Source organism: Hemibagrus wyckioides, linkage group LG25 (assembly GCF_019097595.1).
Source record: "Hemibagrus wyckioides isolate EC202008001 linkage group LG25, SWU_Hwy_1.0, whole genome shotgun sequence".
Taxonomy (NCBI): Eukaryota; Metazoa; Chordata; class Actinopteri; order Siluriformes; family Bagridae; genus Hemibagrus; species Hemibagrus wyckioides.
Genome location: NC_080734.1, coordinates 17351498 through 17370179, shown reverse-complemented (window position 1 = coordinate 17370179; position 18682 = coordinate 17351498). Strand labels below are relative to the sequence as shown.

Sequence of the window (18682 nt, the reverse complement as noted above, 5' to 3'; positions counted from 1 at the left end):
GAGCATCATTCCTCCTTTTCTTCTGTTTCTCTGCTTGTACATACACACGTCAGACCTCATGTAGAGCTCAGGGCTATCTTTATAACAACTAACAACCTGTCCTTCAAAACTTGTGATAGACTCCTTTTTATCTCCTTTCATCTCTGCATGGCTGCAGTGTCTGCATTTCATATTCAGGCTATTTTTAGGATCTTGGATTTTCATTTGTAAAGTTAACGAATGCCTTGGTAATAGTGTATAGGATAGAGAAGGCAAAAACGGAAGAGTCAGTATAAATCTGTATTCACTGTTTATTTCTGTTCTGTTCTTCTGTTAGGGATAAGTGTGCTAATTCATTCATTCATTCATTCATTCATCCATTCACTCACCCACCCACCCATCCATCCATTCATTCATTCATATATTCAATTATTCATTCATTCATCCATCCATCCATTCATTCACTGATTCATTCAATTATTCATTCATTCATCCAATTATTCATTCATTCATCCATCCATGCATCCATCCATTCACCCACCCATCCATCCATTTATCCATCCATCCATTCATTTATTCATTCATCCAATTATTCATTCATTCATCCATCCATCCATCCATTCATTCATTTTCAGTAACTGATTTATCCTGCTAAGCAATGCCAAAGGATCCCAAAGCAAACTTCAGGAGCTGTGGCTGTAAAGCAGGAACCCCAATAAAGATGGGACATCATTCCATCACACACACAGAGTCATTCACATCCAGGGGCAATATTACATAGCCATATTTTGGAGAAGCCAGACATCATGTGAAACACCACTACCTAAGCTCAGGATCAAACTGGGAACGCTGGCACTATGAAGCAAACTCTCTATCCACTTTGCCACCTTCTTCTCCCTTGGCCCTTAATTCAGCTTTAAATTCCTGCCAGTTCAAATGTAATTATAGTATCAAAAACCTTCTTAACCACAGATACAGATGTCTGACATTTAGAAGGAGTTGTAGTAAAGCTTCTTATTTAGGCATCTCCCAGCATCTGTTTAAGGACGGGGTGACAACACAAGCTGACACACACAACACAGGAGGGTTTTACTCTTAGAGTCCTTAGATTAAAACCAGAGAAATGTAAAATTAGACTAGGGAAGACCTAGACTTAAGGAGACCTGTGTGGGGTGGTTGCTGCAAAGCTGCACCAGTGTTCATTAACAGAGGTGATGGAGCAGTCAGTCTACTGCCAACTCAGCAGTATTGATACAAGCCTCTAGGCTACCTTATGGTGTGTGTATGTGTGTGTGTGTGTGTGCAGATGTAGTGTTCTGAAAACACCTTCCTAAATCATCTGACACTTATTCACTTCAGGCTTTACAGAATTTAAGCTGAATGGGGAAAGTTTACAAGGGTTGATTAGCCTATTTACACCCAGAGTAATTTAACATTTCTGCTTGCACAGTTGTTTTCAACAGCTGCAATGCACAAAGGAGTAGTTTAATTTGTAAAGAGAATTTATTGTTCCGAGTAATCGAAAATAACACAAGGAGACCGCAGTGCTTTTTTTGTGTGTTCTGGTATATTTCCCCCATCGTAACGTTTTAGCTCGAGAAGTGTGTTTAAATGGATGGAAGGTTCAACGTTGCCCGACAGCGCTATTAGACACGGCTTTTACTGAGTCATGTGGAAATCCACTAAACTGCCCAGGTGGGATTATATAAGCTTGTCAGTGCTTCAAAACCTAAATTGTGACAAGCTTCTTTGTGATATGAAACTGTTAAGATATTCTAGTACCCGAAATTTCTATCATCATATGTTCATTGAGGAACTGCTTAGCATTTTGCACGTGCTTTCCAGGAAGATTTGATGTCAGACGCTAGATGATTCTAGTAGCAGGTGTTGTGGTGGAGGAAAGAAAACAGGAAAAAGAGAGAGAGAGAGAAATCTGTCAGATCTGATGTAGTGCTGAGCTTTTCTTAGACAGTGCGCCATCTGTGTTCTTTGGATGAAGGAGGATGGATGGATGGATGGATGAAGTAGAAGCACTTGCTTTGTTTGTTGCGTGTTGTGACTGTCTGTCTCTGTGTGCATGTGTTCCTGATAGCCAGATATGCACAGCTCTGTTTAGGGCATGAAGAATATGAAGCTTATACTTAATGAACCGTTTACTCTAATGAACTCGTCATGATTCTAATTAGGTGACAGAGAGTACGAATCATGCCAGTAGTGAGCAATGCAGCCCCAAAACCATCCCAGCTGGATTAGCTATCATTTTACTGACAACAATTTTACAACTGGTGTTTGTTGGAAATGTTTATAATCGCAACAATCAGGCTAATAATTTAGCCTGTGTTGTTTACGTTGCAGTCAGAATGTCCACTAGACATGATTTAAAATGAAATACAATGCTTTTTATTGTAACAGAGAACTGCAGACTCCTGGCTTTACGTTTTGTTTCAGTTTTATTTTATTGCAGCACAAATATCCACAAAGAGAGAGGTATAAAGTGTTCCTGTCGCTCAATACTATATTACGGACATGCAAATCTAATTTATTTATTCGTATTTAATCATTATTATGTCATGTTCATTTACGTTGTTTCGGAACAAATGATGAGAAGTAGATTTCTGGTTGATTTTTCTTTAAAATTCACTGTTAAAATAAAATACAAGGTTTTAAGAGTAAAGTTGTAGTAATATGTAGAGAAAAAAATTCTTGGTATTTTTAAAAAACATTTCGTAATATTTTAAGAATAGTTGCATGCCCGCAGTGTAATTTTTATTTGAAATGTTTTACAAATAAATAAATAAATACTTAATTTTCTGGCGCGTCTGTTTATTATTATATTAGAAAAAATATTCAAAAAATTGTGTTTATTTAAAAGGAAGAACCTCATGGACTTGGAGGAAATTTTATCTTGTCGAAGAAGAAAACGCAGGTGTGGTGACCTTCAAGGCTATCGATGGATGCATTGTGATTCAGTCAAGTTTTATGATTTATTCTGAAAATATTGTGACTTCATTTCCTCCTATTATTACAACTTTATTCTCTCTATATCACAAATGCTATCAGCTTTCACTTTATCCTCAAAATATTATGATATTGACATTCATCTTTGATGTTGGTATCCAACTTTGGATCAAAACTATTACAGCGTAGCAAAAATCGCACAACATCAAGTCAAGTCAAGTCAAGAAGCTTTTATTGTCATTTCAACCACACACTGTATAGCTGACGCAGTACATAGTGAAATGAAACGACGTTTTTCGAGGACCCTGGTGCTGCATAAACAACATACAACATATAATTACAAACAGAAACAACAACACAGAGCTAAGACAGAAGTTTGTCCTAGCCACATAAAGTGCAATGTGTGCAACTAGGTGCAAACAGAGCAAAGACATGATGGAAATGGTCTGTTAGCTTGCATCAGTCTTATGGTGTCTTCCTGATCCAGCAGCAGAGTCTGCACATTGCCAAGCTGCCACAATGTAAATTTGTCCATTCAGCTGTATCATAAACATCAGATAACCTCCAGAACAAACTGTTCACCTAACACCTAGCCATCTGAAACATAAATTCTGGTTAAAGGGGAAAAGGAGCTCACGGACTGAATTAAGCCGAAGCTCTGTGTATTTCCAGGACTTTTAGATGCAGCTATCATTCACTAGCTTCCCACCACCTTCTCTAAATCATTTGTTTCCAATACTCTCTCCCTCTCTCTCTCCTGATTCACTTAACTTCAATTTACGTTTATTTGCGTAGCATTTTAACAACAGATATAAACCCAAAGCAGCTTTAAAGACATCCTGATGTACAGATATATTTAGTTCCCTAATGAACAAGCCCCAGGCGACAGAAACACTTGAGATGTCACGAGGAAGAAAGCAGAAGCACATCCACATAGTGCCGAGTGTGATTTATTATCACATGATCGTCAGGACAACTCAGCACTTCCCGAAACACTTTATTGTATAGTTTTAGATGTAACATTTTCAATAAAACCATCCTACACACTGTAGCTTTAAATAAAAAGGGCTTCAATTCAACATGGACACGCTTGAAAGTTTGTTCTCACAAAAATAAGTTGTTTACCTGAAAATATGCATTCATGTGGGAGTTTTCACGAGCGAGGGGTTTTCTCACATGGTGATAGTTCTCTCGCATGGTGTCGCGACTCTGCAGGTTTTTGCGCTGTTCAGTTAAGCTGACTGGTCATTTTAAGGTGGCATACCTCACAGGAGTGTTGGCGTTAGTGTCGAAGTTAATGCCAGCATTGCCGGAAGCAACCCCTCACTGAGAATTCTTAATTTCCGATGCTAAATAATCCAAGCAGGACATCTACGCTAAAATCACCTTCTATCCAGGTTTGTCTGTTTGCATCACGACGGGGTCAGAGTGTACCAGAATAGTTTAATTCGTCCTTCCGATCCTGAATCGGAATAAGTGGAGCATTACGTTTCCAGCACCGTGTCTGTCTTTGTGCTGACTCCAATGTCAGTTTAAAAACATTTGTCCTTCATCAGCACTTTCTGATACATTACATATCTTACAAGATACAAACTTTAGCAACATCTACATCGTCTACATATGAAATGGCATTGGCAGATAATATTGCTGTAGCTGTAGTGGTCACGAGCGGTGGGAGCATGAGCATGAATTTAATTTTGACTAAGTTACTTTATTGCTGTATGTGATGTGGGCTACTGTGTAATAGTGTGATATGCAACATCACATTATAGTGGTCATGCTTCTTTCGGTTATATTGTGTCCTCGGGAAATAGATGGTGTGTGGGTTGTTGAGTGGTGTGTGTGTGTGTGTGTGTGTGAGAGAGAGAGAGAGAGAGAGAGGGAGAGAGAGAAATAGTGATGCGGATGAAACACTTGAAGCTTGTTGAATCCTGCATGTGTGTGTGTAATGCGCTGAAAAGCACTTTACATTGTACCACAGTTTTGAGACCAGGATTGATGATGATGATGTAGTAAAATATGGGAGAAAAGAGTTGTTTTTAAAGAAAGACACTATATTCAGCCTCCGTGTGCATAGATTTACTCCTCCCAACTTCTATAATCATACCAATACTCTGAAATGCCTCTTGCTATAATTCTGTCCAGGATAAATTGGTTACTTAATGAATGAATAAGTGAACTAAACATTCCTAATAATGTATTTGGGCAATGGTATGGTTAATGTGATGGTTATTACTTTGAGCAAGGACTTTAATCTTCCACTTATCAGTTCAATTTGAACTCCTTTTGTGTAAAATTTCATGAAAAATGATTCTCTTAAAAGTTTATAAAGTATGTATATACATGTACTGTTTACATAAATGTGTGATGTTGATATCTGTGTTCCAAATGGCACAATATGCATAATACTCATACTTTCATATGAGATGGACACATTGTTCAGACTTAAGTCCAAGAGATACGTCAATATTTGTGCTAAAAAAAAGAGATTCAGAGATTTTTTGGGTGCATCATTTAGATCATGCTAATTACCTGGGTGTCGTGTTAGCCTCCAAGACTTCCAGATTTTTCTTGAGTAGATGTGTCTGAGAGGGTGTTTTAAATAGCATATAGACCACCACTTTAGCGCCAACCACCTGCCTTTAATTAGCCAGAAATCAGGGATAGAATATGTGGAAATGAACAGGAAATAGTGTTTTTTCTTAGCTGTGAAGGGATTAAAAGGTTCATACAACAATATGTATATGAGTGAGAAAATGACCAGCATTGAAATATGCTTCCACCTCCATCCATTTTTTGTAATCGTTTGACAGGGATAGTGGATATGCAAGCTAAGTACCAGATCGGGGATGGGAACGTGACCAGTTGTGTATTTTAAAAGAAAATATCTGCCAATGTTTTTCATTTCATTTGGACTTTTGGTATTATTTTACCCTCACCCTGGTAATTATTATTGTGTGTGTGTATTTGTGTTTAAAGAGTGGTGTTTAAAGACAAGGTGAGAGAGAGAGAGAGAGACTGTTCACTGATCAGGCTGTTGAGGGTCACCTTCAGTGATCTCCCAATCTCTTTGTCTCTGCTTCCTCCTGCATTTCTGAGCTCAGTGACGTCGAACCGCCCACTACCGAGAACAATTCCCAATCCCCATGTTATTACTCCACATACGATTTAGCCCTAACCCTTGCCTCATATAGCTCATGTAGGCATGCAGTTTTATAATCTGAAACCTCACCGGTGTAAAATCTGCATCCAGAACATTGCACTGGTCCTGCTACAGAACAAGTGAAGCAGTCTGAACAAGGGGATGTGAATTTCTCCTCTTTCATAGTTTGGAATGGGGGTTCACACAAGCCTTTGGCTTAAACCTTTGGCATATTATGGTAATAATAAATGGCAATAATAAATACATCTTAGAGCTTCACAAAGAAATATAGAGATGAGTCACAAGAAAAAACAAATTTAACCTCTACCAAAGTGATAGAAGGCCAAAGTGTGGATAAAGAAAGGATCTGCTTATGATCTGAAACATACAAGCTGATCGGTCAAGAACAGTAACGGTATGGACTTGCATGGCTGCCTCTGGAACGAGCTGACTTGATGTTTATTGATGATTTATGATGTTAGCAGCAGAATGAATTCAGAATATGACTGAGCTTGGGAAATAGAATATTCTAGGTAAAAAATAATAATATAGTATCCAAATAAAAGGAGACCAATAACCAACTACACTGTCAGAAAAAAGGGTACCGCGGAGGTACAGTTTTGTACCTGGGGGAACAAAAAATATAATGGTACCTTTAAAGGTATACAATAGGTCCTTCGGGTACAATTATGTTCCCAAAACGAGTTATAAAGGTATGAGATTGTGCCCCAGCGACGGCCACTTGTACCTTAAAAGGTATGGTTTTGTACCTTTCTTTCTGAGAGTGTATACAACATCCTGGGAATTTCACCCAAAGAACCTATAATGTAATGCACGGGTTTCACCTGTGTTTCGGCTCCTGAACACAAAATCTTTTAATACGGCAGTAATAAAAACTGTCAGTTAGAATCACCAATGAGTGAAATTCACAGCAAGCAGTTACAAAACAAAATCATATGTACACAGTTATAGCTTATACTCCAGGGAAGACTGGGCAATAAATTACTTTATTTACATCATCCAAGCACTTACCAGCAATGAGCCCTGGTGTCTGCCACCAAAGGTGCCATGTTCTGAGTTGTTTAACACATCTAGATGTAAATATCAGCACATGAAAGCTGAAATCCTGACCTATCGTCTCATATTCGTATTGTGATCTCAATCCCAAATGTCTCCAGTGCGTAGCAAACACTACAGAATTGGCTTTGCCATGCCAGTACTTTCAGAGGGAGGTGTAAATAAAGACCCTGGCATTTAATCTTAACAAACACACAGTGTGCCTTGCAAACTATCCTGGACATCACAGTGAATCCCACATTAAACCGGTGCCAAAGCATAAATTTTGTTCGATAAAATTACACACCCCGTTCACTATATAAAAAATTTGCAATGTAATTATTACGTTGAAGGTATACATGCATTGATTGTGTAATACAAACCTGAGCTTTCACCAGGGCTAGACTAGCCCACAGTGCTGCAGATTTATCTTATCTATTTTTAGATTACATTAAAATTCAATATCAGAACTGTGTTTAGAGACTGTGTTCGATTCGCTGCAGTGGCAGGGTGCAGAAAGCCTCAGACATGATCCCCATATAACAGTCTTACCTCAGCCCCAAGGCTGGCCAGACAGTGTGACCCATAGATTATTCATCAGCCATATCTTTCTGTCTCACTGGCAATGTCCCACTCTCTTTCTCTCATTTCTTTATGCTTTATTGCAATGTGAGCGTCATTTGATTAGCACAATTTATTATAGTAATACATCAAGGAGATGGCCCTGTCATCACCAGAGGAGATCATCCATTAATGTCTAGAAGCAAAAGAGAGCAAAAGAAAAGTGCATATTAATGTGTGTGTGTGTGTGGTGTGTGTGCTGGATCTCTCTGTCAAAGTGCGATGTAGAGCTGACAGGCTACTGCTGGACTGCACTCTGGCTCTGAGATAGGGATGATGGTTACTGACCTGTATCCTCCTCTGGGGCAGAGGCACAGGGCTTTAGTGTGTGTGTGTGGGTGTATGGGTGTGTGTGGGTGGGTAAAGGGAAGAAATCAAAGAAAAAGAGAGCAGAAATGCATAAAGAGGAAAATAAACTCTATAATCTGTTTAGGAGCAATATAAGTAATATCTTGCTGGATGAGAAAAAGTTTGTTCACGCTGAGAAAAAAAAAAATTGTGTAAGATGTCTCTTATTATTTATACAACTCGTGTTATTTATTTCTGATAAGCTTAAAAAGCAGATATTAAAAAATTTGTCACACCAAGACTCTTTTTATTTTACCATTGCACCTTTTCAATGTTTTTTAATTACAAGGATTCTCTTACAAGTTCAAAATATTCATCCTTTGTTTCTGACCTCTCGTTTAGATGAAGGTCAAACAGTGTGCCAGAGTCCGGCGGAGCTGCGAGGCCGTCGCCTGGCTGAGGTGGGCATGCAACTGCGCTCTGAATGCCATCAGGGTCTGGGCTACTGGGACTACCTGTTCTTCATTGCTATTGGCTTCGTCATCTTCTCAGCAGGCACCGTTTCCGCCTGGGTGATGGGTGTGCTCATGGTGCTCTACGAGCGCTACAGCAAGAGGAAGAGCGAGGAGCTGGACGGCGAGGACAGTGAGAACGTGCCCATACGCAACGCCGGGAGTAGCCATGGCAACGGGGACTTGAGCAAGCCCAGCATGCAGGTGTGATCAAGGGGGGTTGGACGAGGATGACACTGATCACCGCTACCCCCCATGACACATAACAGGAGGACGAATAAGTGGGGCAGTGGAAAGGATACTGACCACTAATTAACCAGATGGAGTATGGCATTTTTAATGATTAAGGTGACTTGAGTGCACTCTGTGAATGTGTCAGAGTAGGTGTTTCGGTGAGAGGAAGGAAGAGAAAAAGCCACAAAGAGTGCATTTTTCCCTTTCATTTTGGGTTCCAAATAGTTTTAAAGAGTCTTTGGATCTGTTGGCTTGTATCTAGTAATAACAGACTTAAACCTGGACACTGTGTGCATGTGTGCATATAAATATGATCACAGAGCTGTTAGGAGCTTGAACCAGTCCCAGCCTGGCTGAAAAGAGCAAACTCAGGCAGAGTGAAACATGAGAATGAGACCTAGTCCCCACTTACACTGTTTCTTGGTTGCTGTTTGAGGGTTTTTACCAGCATTTTCCATCCATTTCCAAAAAAAATTATCATTTCAGAAATGAAATATGAAAGCATGATGGACATGCACACATGATAGGTTTCTGGCCAGTGACCTTTACATCATTTCCAACATGTTCATTTGTTCTGACATGAACGCCCCAGCATCGCTTGTATACGATACAAAGCATTCGAACATGAAATTCAATTACCTAATACAAAAAAAATATCTTGGAATTGTGGACATCATGTGGCAATCACACATCAGCGCACTCCCGGTGGTAAAAATGTTGTTTTCAGAAAAGATGAATCTTGAAATTGATCAATGTTTGTGCGGACTAGGCCTGAGAAAGAGAGGGGCACGGTATATACAGGTCGCTGATCTCTGACATCTGGACTGAGTTAATGACACGTTAATAATGCTCTTATACATTCACTCGCTCCTACACACTTGCTTGCTTAGAGAGTGATTTAATGAGATGGGATGGAGTGAATCACAGGGCAGGCTGACTGTCCCTCTGTCAGGTCAATGAGTCGAGGGAGGGAATGAAGGCTGATATGAATGACTCATCTAGAACTGAACAGAGGAAAAAAAGGAGTAGTGCGTGCACTAGATAATCTGTAAAGCTAGCTTGTCAGAGATGGGGGGGTGTTGGTGGATTATACCCAGAGGGGCAGGGTTTGTGGGGTGGGGGGGTTTGGGTTTGATCAGTCAGCTGATTGTTTGATCGGTCAGGACACACTAAGCCTGTAAGTTTGTATGCACTATACCCCTAAGCCTTACACACAGTGAAACCAGTGCAGCCTGACATACCTGCATAGGTGACCCTGATGGCAATAGCGTGTGTGTGTGTGTGTGTGTGTGTGTGTGTGTGTGCATGCACTAAAAGATGAGAGAATTACGAAACCACGTCAGCATGCTGTGGCTTTGGCAAGACTCAGCCTTAAGCTATGTTCACAATACCTATTTTACAGTCAAGTGCAGATGTTTGTTTTCAAACTTCGGAGAAAATAAATGAGGAAAAAATACATTTAATCTTCATGAATGTTCCCAGTGGCACAGCAGTGCAGAAGGAAGCTCCCAGTTTGATCCTGAGCTCAGGTTACAGTCTGTGTGGAGTTCCTCATTCCAGGGGGCTCTACTGCTGCATTCGACTAAAGGTCATACCACGTAAGTCGGAAAAACCAAAGAAACACGTCCCCTCATCTCCAGAACACTGGACAGCCTCCTCAATCCTGAGTTCAGCAAATGACTTTAAATCAACACGGCTGTTCACAGCATGAGCTGTAATAATAGAGCAGCATCAAGCATCCAGACAGATTAGCTTCTTAAATCTATAACACTGATTGTCCAGTTCTCTGTTTTAAGGAGGTCAATATACATAACTCGTCACAGTTAGCTGGCTAACTCAGAGAGAGAGAGAGAGAGAGAGAGAGAGAGAGAAAGAGAGAGAGAGAATCCAGTCACATAGAGGCATCCATGTTTTTCTTTCCACTTTGTAACTCACGTAGGTCAAAAGTAATTGACCTATTCAGTAAAAAATGCCTTCCACTTCTGAGGTAAATTACAAGCGGTGTTTAATCACCCTGAGCTTTAAATGAACATCTTAATGTGTGTGTCCATTTTGCTCTAAGAAGGACTACTGCATCAAACAGGGTGAATGAATGAATGAATGAATGAATGAAACCTCACTCCACAACCTTCATATGTCTCATTTGAACAAATTTCATGCCATGCACCGCCTTCTCCAAATAATCTAGAGACAGAAAGGGTCATGGCAATACTTTCTGTTTCCCCCCCCCTGTGGTCCAGAATGTTGTCTTTTGCAGGATAAACCTGCATATCAATTGTTAGAATTCTGTTCACTTGTAGACAATTGTAAAATAGTTTTATAGATTTATATTTTTCGTATTTACATTCAAGATCCATGAGTGTTGCAGAATTTAACACTCAGCTGTACCTTCACCCCAGTGACTGCAATGTTTCTCTCAACTCCAAGCTGCATTTATTTCTCACTCAGCGGTGTTTAGTGTGCAAAAATGGAAGGAAATTATACACTCTGCTGAATTTTCCTACAATATTAAAATACCTTATGACATTAAATACGAGTTATATAGTTATTATGTATAGAAATTATACCTCGACTGTGTAAGACTAAGACAAAGATGCATTTCTATGTAAAATACCTGCTGGTGGTTTTGGAGGAAAGAACATGTAGTTTGAACAGAGAACCTTCTCTGACCCTCATGGGCAGTGATAAAGCCTCCAACCATGTATGTCCACTTCATTCTCTCCTTTTATCCTCTCTTCCTCCTGCTTGGAAAGAAAGCGTGGGAGCGCGGTTGTCATTGTGAGGCCCTGTTTGTTTCCGAGCTGCTAAATCTGTCTGCGATGGCTTTAAGAGCTTAGCTCCATGTGCCATTTTGGGCCTGAGCTTCTCTTTAACAGATATCTGTTTTGGCATAGTTTTATGATCCCTTCTTTCCATAACGTACCTTAATTTATCCCCACCGTCCTTTAAGCCGGCTCCCCTCACCCCCACCCCACACCCCTTTCCCCTAGCTCCCACCTGTTACCTCATATCCAGCTTCACTTCTCTTGGGGTCAGACAATGAGTGTGTACAAGATTGAGGGCTTTGTTAAGCACTGACATCCCATATCTCTTTTTGTCACTAGTGCAGACTTGTCATCACATCATCTATCTCTCTCTCTCTCTCTCTCTCTCTCTCTCTCTCTCTTTCTCTTCTTCTCATCTTCGTCTGACTGGGGAGAGTTTCAGGTTTCAGGTCTCAAACAAGTTTAGTGACAGCAACCGTATTGGGGTTCTGAGCACGCTCAGAAGCGTTAACACCTCTCAGGAGAGACGGTGTAATAAAACCAAAAGCTGAAGGAGAGGAGAGGTGATGAGTATTTGAGTGTGTACAGATGTGCTTGTGTGCAAAGGAAGTGTTGGGATACTGATGTATGTAGTGACATATGATATTACAAAAGCACATAGACAGGACATGATGTGATTTACAGGATGGGCATGTGTGTGTGTGTGTGTGTGTGTGTGTGTGTGTGTGTGTGTGTGGCTACTGGCTACTTTGACCTCTAAAAGTCAGCATCCATGTCCATCTCCTTGCCCTTTTAAAAGCACACACACACAGAGAAATGGGGTTAGGACAATCCTACTCTTCTATGAATATGAATGTGTAGTTGTCTAGCCGACAGAGCAGAGGACATTATATGTTTGATCAGGTTTAAAACAACAGCAGACTGCTGAAGCCGAACGTTTCTGATAATTTCCTTTTTGTACTTCAGCCAAATGTTTGCCAGCTACACAGGAATGTGTGAGAGAGAGTGAGAGTGTGTGCGTAGTTGGAAGAGCGAAACCATGACTGATAACGCAGAAAGGGTGGCCTGTGTCAGAGAAATCACACACACACCACATACACACACACACACTGCAGTGAGAGAACCGATGTGAGGTTTGAGTTTATACATATACATCGTGTTTGGTGTCCCACATCCTGACACACCTGAGCCACATAACTGACATCTTGACTTCATTATCTGGCGTAAGTGTGTTTGGAGCTGAAACTGAATTAAAATGTTTTAGGTGGGGGGTGGGGGTGGGGTTACCCAAGGACAAGATCGAGATGCTCTAAGTTAGTACACTGACAGTGCTGATTTAATTAGCTGTCTGTGGAGTGAAGTTTATCATTCTCCTTTATACCATGCATATGCAGTAATGCTGCATTAAACATTAGTCCTGAGGAATTCTTATTCTCCTCTCCTCTCCTCTCCTCTCCTCTCCTCTCCTCTCCTCTCCTCTCCTCTCCTCTCCTCTCCTCTCCTCTCCTCTCCTTTCTTTTCTCTCCTCTCCTCTCCTCTCCTCTAATATTTGCTTTTCTCTTTTCTTCTCCCCTCTCCTCTCCTCTCCTCTCCTCTCCCCTCCTCTCCACTTTTCTTTTCTCTTCTCTCCTCTTTTTCCTTCTCTTCTCTTCTCTTCTCTTCTCTTCTCTTCTCTTCTCTTCTCTTCTCTTCTCTTCTCTTCTCTTCTCTTCTCTTCTCTTCTCTTCTCTTCTCTTCCCTTCCCTTCCCTTCCCTTCCCTTCCCTTCCCTTCCATGCAGCTGCACTTCCCTTCCCTTCCATGCAGTCTACGGTCCTGAATTAACACAGGCAGTATTAAATTTACATCTACAGCTGCTTACAAATTAAAAAGTAAGAGTGTACAGGGATTTTGCCTGCTCCCTTCTCTCTTCCACCCCCTTCTCTCACACTCATTCTCTTGTGCGCTTCTCTGTAACCCTCCCTTTCTTGCTATTTCCTCTCTTTACTCCCTTTTTATTCTGCATTGCTGGAGTTTGTGAGAAAGGATAAGGCACTGGCATGATGCATTGCGTTGAAATACACCACATTGTTATTGTGTGTAATTACGGGCCAAGTGCAAAACTCCTTTGAATTATTAAAGGCCCACATCTTTCAAATGCCGGATGTGACAATTGATTCAAGACACTATTAGTGCTCTGTATTGAACAGAAACCAACAGCAAGAGAGAAAGGACAGTCCTGAGGATCAGCGGGATGTTTAGAAAAGTTAGTTTCTTTCCATCGCGCATCACACACGTTTTTCTCATTGCTCTGCTTGTCTGCAGTTGATGGGGCTGGGAGGAGAGGAGATGTGTGCTGCAGAGAGGAAGCACAAAGCCCAGATGTACACATTTAGACTAACACACACACACAACACACACACACACACACACACACACGGAGCTACATAATGGCACTTTCTTGTCATACATTAATTAACGATTACTGATTTCTCTCATGCCTCTTTTGCCCGCTCCCTCTTACTCTCTCGCATGAGTTCAGAATGCTGCAGTCTTGAATCTGAATCTAAAATAAATCGGAAGACTTTGTCATGCCAAAGCTACAGATTCTTGCTGCTCACTGAGAATAACTCACACCAGAGTCTCTGCTGCAGCTGGATTTCAGCCTTTTAACCTACACAAAAGCAATATACTATTAGAATATGGAATTTAAAAGAAAATTGATTTCTATCTGTCCAAAAAAAATGTGGAACTGACCTAGACGTGAGAGGAGAGACGAGGCAGAGTGAGTATGCAGGATGTCCTGTCGATGAAAGCATGTTTGTGTCTTTATGAGCCGTGTTTCTTCTTACACATGACCAAAATAGAGGAGGAGGCTAAAGTGCACAGATCTGTAACATGTCCATGACTGCACTGCACCTTACACTAGTCTGCATTCTACACACACACACACACACAACCTATAGGGATATCAACTGCAAAAGTACATTATGGGTGTTCTTTATATTGTATTATGTATTACTATAGGAGACTAACTATCTGCAGTGCATTGTGAGGTTTCAGCAGGACAAACATATACTAAATGTAATAGTAAGCCTCTGTAACTAGTGCACTATATAGTAAAGTGGGTATATTTTCAGACATGCAGATAGAATTGTTATCGCCACAGACATCCAGAGGGAGAGAGAGAGAGAGAGAGAAAGAGAGAGAGAGAGAGAGAGAATAATAAAAATCCATGGTTACTTATTTTCCACTTTACTGGGGTACAAAATGAAATCAGTCCTTCAGAAATAACTGCACTTTTTGCCCCATTGTGCATCCGCATGATTCCGGCTGTGTGCCACTGCTCAGTAGGAATTTGGTGTGTGTCTCTGAGACAGCTGTATGCTCGTTACGTAAGAGGTGACACACAGAATCACACAGGGGCCCTGACCTATTTATGGGCCCCGAACCCTGTAGCAATGCTGCTCCTACACACAGACACACACATTTTAGTTGTACTACGGCTTTTTTCTTTTTTTTGTAACACAGGGATATGTGATGATGTGTATCGCCTCTGGTTGATCAGGAGATTTGTGGCTTTGTGTTTTACTACAATTTGTATAGGTTCACTTCACCGGCACATGTATAGTACCGGTCATAAGTTTGGACACACCTGACTGAATGTATAATATTTACAGGCAGCATCGACTCACTTGAGATGCTTCTGCTGAGTTTTCTTTGTTTTTCCTTTTCTATTTTTTATTTTTATTTTTTACGCTCTTCACTCGTCCTTTAAAGGTTAGTTGGATAGCTTCCACTACTCCTTTCAGACTTCGCGTCTTCCATTGAAAAATGTTTTTTCTGATCGTTATTTAATTACTTCAGGCAATCATTAAATGGATGCTTTGGACTTCAGCTGCATATTGTTTTCATTGAGAGCCCATTAAAAGAGAAATGAAAGTCAATTAAATAAGTGCGCATGTTTAGGCTGATATTAATACAATAAGCTTTACTTCCCATGCATGTCACAGTATACTGACTATAGATGGGCCAAGGATATAATCCTGCTTGAAACACACCATGGTAGTAGTCATGTTGTGGATGCAAGAATTTTAGCACAGGGAAATGAATACTGTCCAAATAAGGCTTTTCATCATTTTAAATGAAAGGTTTCCTCTGTTTCTGAGAGATATATTCATTATTTTAAGAAGTTGGTAATCTAAGAATTTAAAAAAAAAATATTTTAAAAGCTTTCAAAAAACTGATCTGTCCCCGATTTTGTTTATTTTTTATTTTTGCAAGCTTCATGAGGACTGTAGTGCATATAATGCATCTCTGGCAGCTCTCTCATGAAAAGCTACGTCGGCAAAATACCAAGAGTACTGGCAGATACCAAATCTTTAATCTTTAAAGCTCTGAAGCACCAGAACTATAACTATAAACTATATTTGACACATTTTTTGGCCCTGCATGATTCCAAACATGTTATTTCATAATTATGATTCATATCAATAGCGTATGAAATAGTGTTGAATGAAATAAGGCTCTAAAGTAGGTGTGTTTAAACTTAGGTCTTGTACTGAAATAATATACATAAGATGGTTGGCCATGCTCAGACATGAGTACACTTTCTCACCAGCCTTTAATTTTTAGGTGGTTTTCACACTGGTCATGTTTTCCGTGGCCCAAATCTGACTCACTTGATTCTATCGAACCCCAGTGCATTTGTGTTTATCTTACATCATCACAAATGCGTGTGGAGAACACAACCATATATAGAATTTTTTATTATTTTGGTGCTATTATGTGCTGTCAGGCTCCTCAACTCTTCTGTGTCCTACAAAGCTTTCCTGCCACTCATGCTACATGTACGTCATCATCATCTAAAACACACTGAGACCTGAGTACGAGTCATGTTCACATTCACAGGAGCACAGTTCCAGTGCAACCGAACCCACACCACATCCAACAGGTAGTCTCGGGTTCGGTACTTCTTCTCTGCAGTTCCTGCTCCACATAACCGAGTTAAGTTTCCCTTGAACTGTGTTCTTTCCAGCCTAAACTGCCAGTGTGAAAACCCCTTAGTCATCTTAAATACACCTACCTGTTGGACATGCAAGCTACAAACCCATTTATCTCTTCCAGAATTAGCACACATGTGCACTGTACTCCTGTCTCACACAAACCCCTTTCTTTCTGTATGCGTGAATGGAAAGAGGAGGCTGGAGACCCAAGCTGGGCGCTCGTCAACTGATTAAGCTTCTTTTATACAGGGAGCTCTGTCTAACTAAAGAAAACACTGTAACTTATATTAAGTACCATATCTATATTTTATTATGGTAGAAGTACTGTATAATGTTTATGGATTATTTCAGGGTGGGAGGTGGAAGGTTTGGGGTTCACTTTGATTTGAATATGAGTTGCTCTGATATGGCAGCACTAAATGACGGTGAGGTGAGGAAATGGAAAAGCCGAACGTTCTCTCGCGGCTGTGCCACAGAGGGAACGGGTGAATGAACGAAGTGAGCTGGTGTTTGTGTGCAACTGTGTCATCATGTCAGAAATTTGGAGTGTGTTCGTGACTGCGTGTGGTGCTCACTTGTCCACACATTCGGCACAGCAAAGTGCCAACTCTGTTCTCATTCCCAATAATAAAAGTCATCAGAGGAAAGAGAAATGTGTCTTGTGTTTCTATTGCTGCCAACCAGGACTCTCCTGTGGCCAGAAGACCCAAATGCCTTCAGGTTTCTGATGAGCAAGACAAGTGAGACGCTTCTCAATGGATAAATCTACAAAGCTTAATTCATACAGAGAGTCTGTCTAAATAAAACATTGATAGGTAATACATTTTCTACTAGATAATATATTATAGAATGTTATTGTAGATAGATATTTGTCAGTTTTGCCTCTAATTAAGGCACTTCTCTGGCTTCTCTACTCTTTTCCTTCAAGTTTTTCCCATACATAATTTATAAATATATAATGAAGAAGTTTCCTAAAAATTAAAGTAGATTGTTGTGATTCAGTGCTTTGGTATTATGCAGTGTAAAACATTATAAGATAAAGGTTCATCTGCCGCCTTAAAGGGATAAAATAGTAACTTTAAACTTCGTAAAAAATTTGCCCCTTTGTTTCTATACCACTTGAACTGAAATGAAATGAAACGTGCATAAACTTAACATAAAGATAAGCTTTGTTTCAGTTCACAAGTAATGGCGACAACAGAATACTTTATGCTTCATTTTATTATTCAGAAACTTAGAAGAAAGAAGTTCATAAATGTACATAATCAGGTTATCATGGTCCACTGTGTGGATATACAGACAATATGTAACATGCAAGCAACAGGATCACAGCATAGATAGGTCTTTTTACTTTACATCACTGCTGTAGAGAAAGACCTGAACTGAGAGCAAAATAAATAAATAAAAAGCTGAAGGATCTGATACAGTAAAGAGAGACAGAGAGAGTGAGAGAGAGAGAGAGAGAGAGAGAGAAAGAAAGAGAGAGAGAGAGAAACCCCTAAAAATCAATGACTCTGCATAATTTATTTAGTTTTTGCATAATGTGTGGCAGTCTGAGAAAACCGATGAAAACAGAGGCTGCGGCTGAATTCTGGAAAAGCCAAATTGTTGAATAAATCATGGTTCAAATTTTCTATGAATAATATACTTCTCATCTCAACTTCTACTGAAATGAAGCGTTTATTATAATTTAAGTCAATTTATAATTGTGCAAAGACCACAGTTTGGAGGTATCCAGATCATCTGCTCAAGATCTTGAGACAGTTGAATGCTACTTTTTCAAGTTTCGAGAATTTTCTAGAAACTCCTACATATCTAGTGTTGGATCAGCATAAAGGCACATCACACACATCTGGATTTCTTATTCTATAATGGTGACATTAAAAAATGGGAAAGAAAATAAAATGAACTCATTATATGATGTCACTGAAACGTGAGTGTGAATTTTTTTAATTTTCCATTCCCATGACCCCCAAAACTTGGTATCTCCCATTTTCCGCTCCTCCAACCTTTTCCCTCAATGCAGCACAGACTGATGCCATCACTCTCTCATCCAAAATGAGAGTCACTCTGCTTGATTTGGCCTCCCAGCCTTCTCCCCAGTGTATCCGGCTCTTTTTATATAGTGGGCTGTATTCATTAA

At 40.1% G+C, this 18682-nt stretch overlaps 1 protein-coding gene across 1 annotated transcript in view; it reads left to right on the top strand.

The window, feature by feature from the left end:
• Positions 1-17179, top strand: part of LOC131346305 (leucine-rich repeat-containing protein 52) — a 28304-nt gene extending 11125 nt beyond the window's left edge. The window contains exon 2 of the mRNA XM_058379770.1: positions 8447-17179. Coding sequence (XP_058235753.1) covers positions 8447-8766 — 320 coding nt within the window. The 3' untranslated portion in view covers positions 8767-17179. The remainder of the gene's footprint in view (positions 1-8446) is intronic.
• Positions 17180-18682: the final 1503 nt, after the last annotated feature.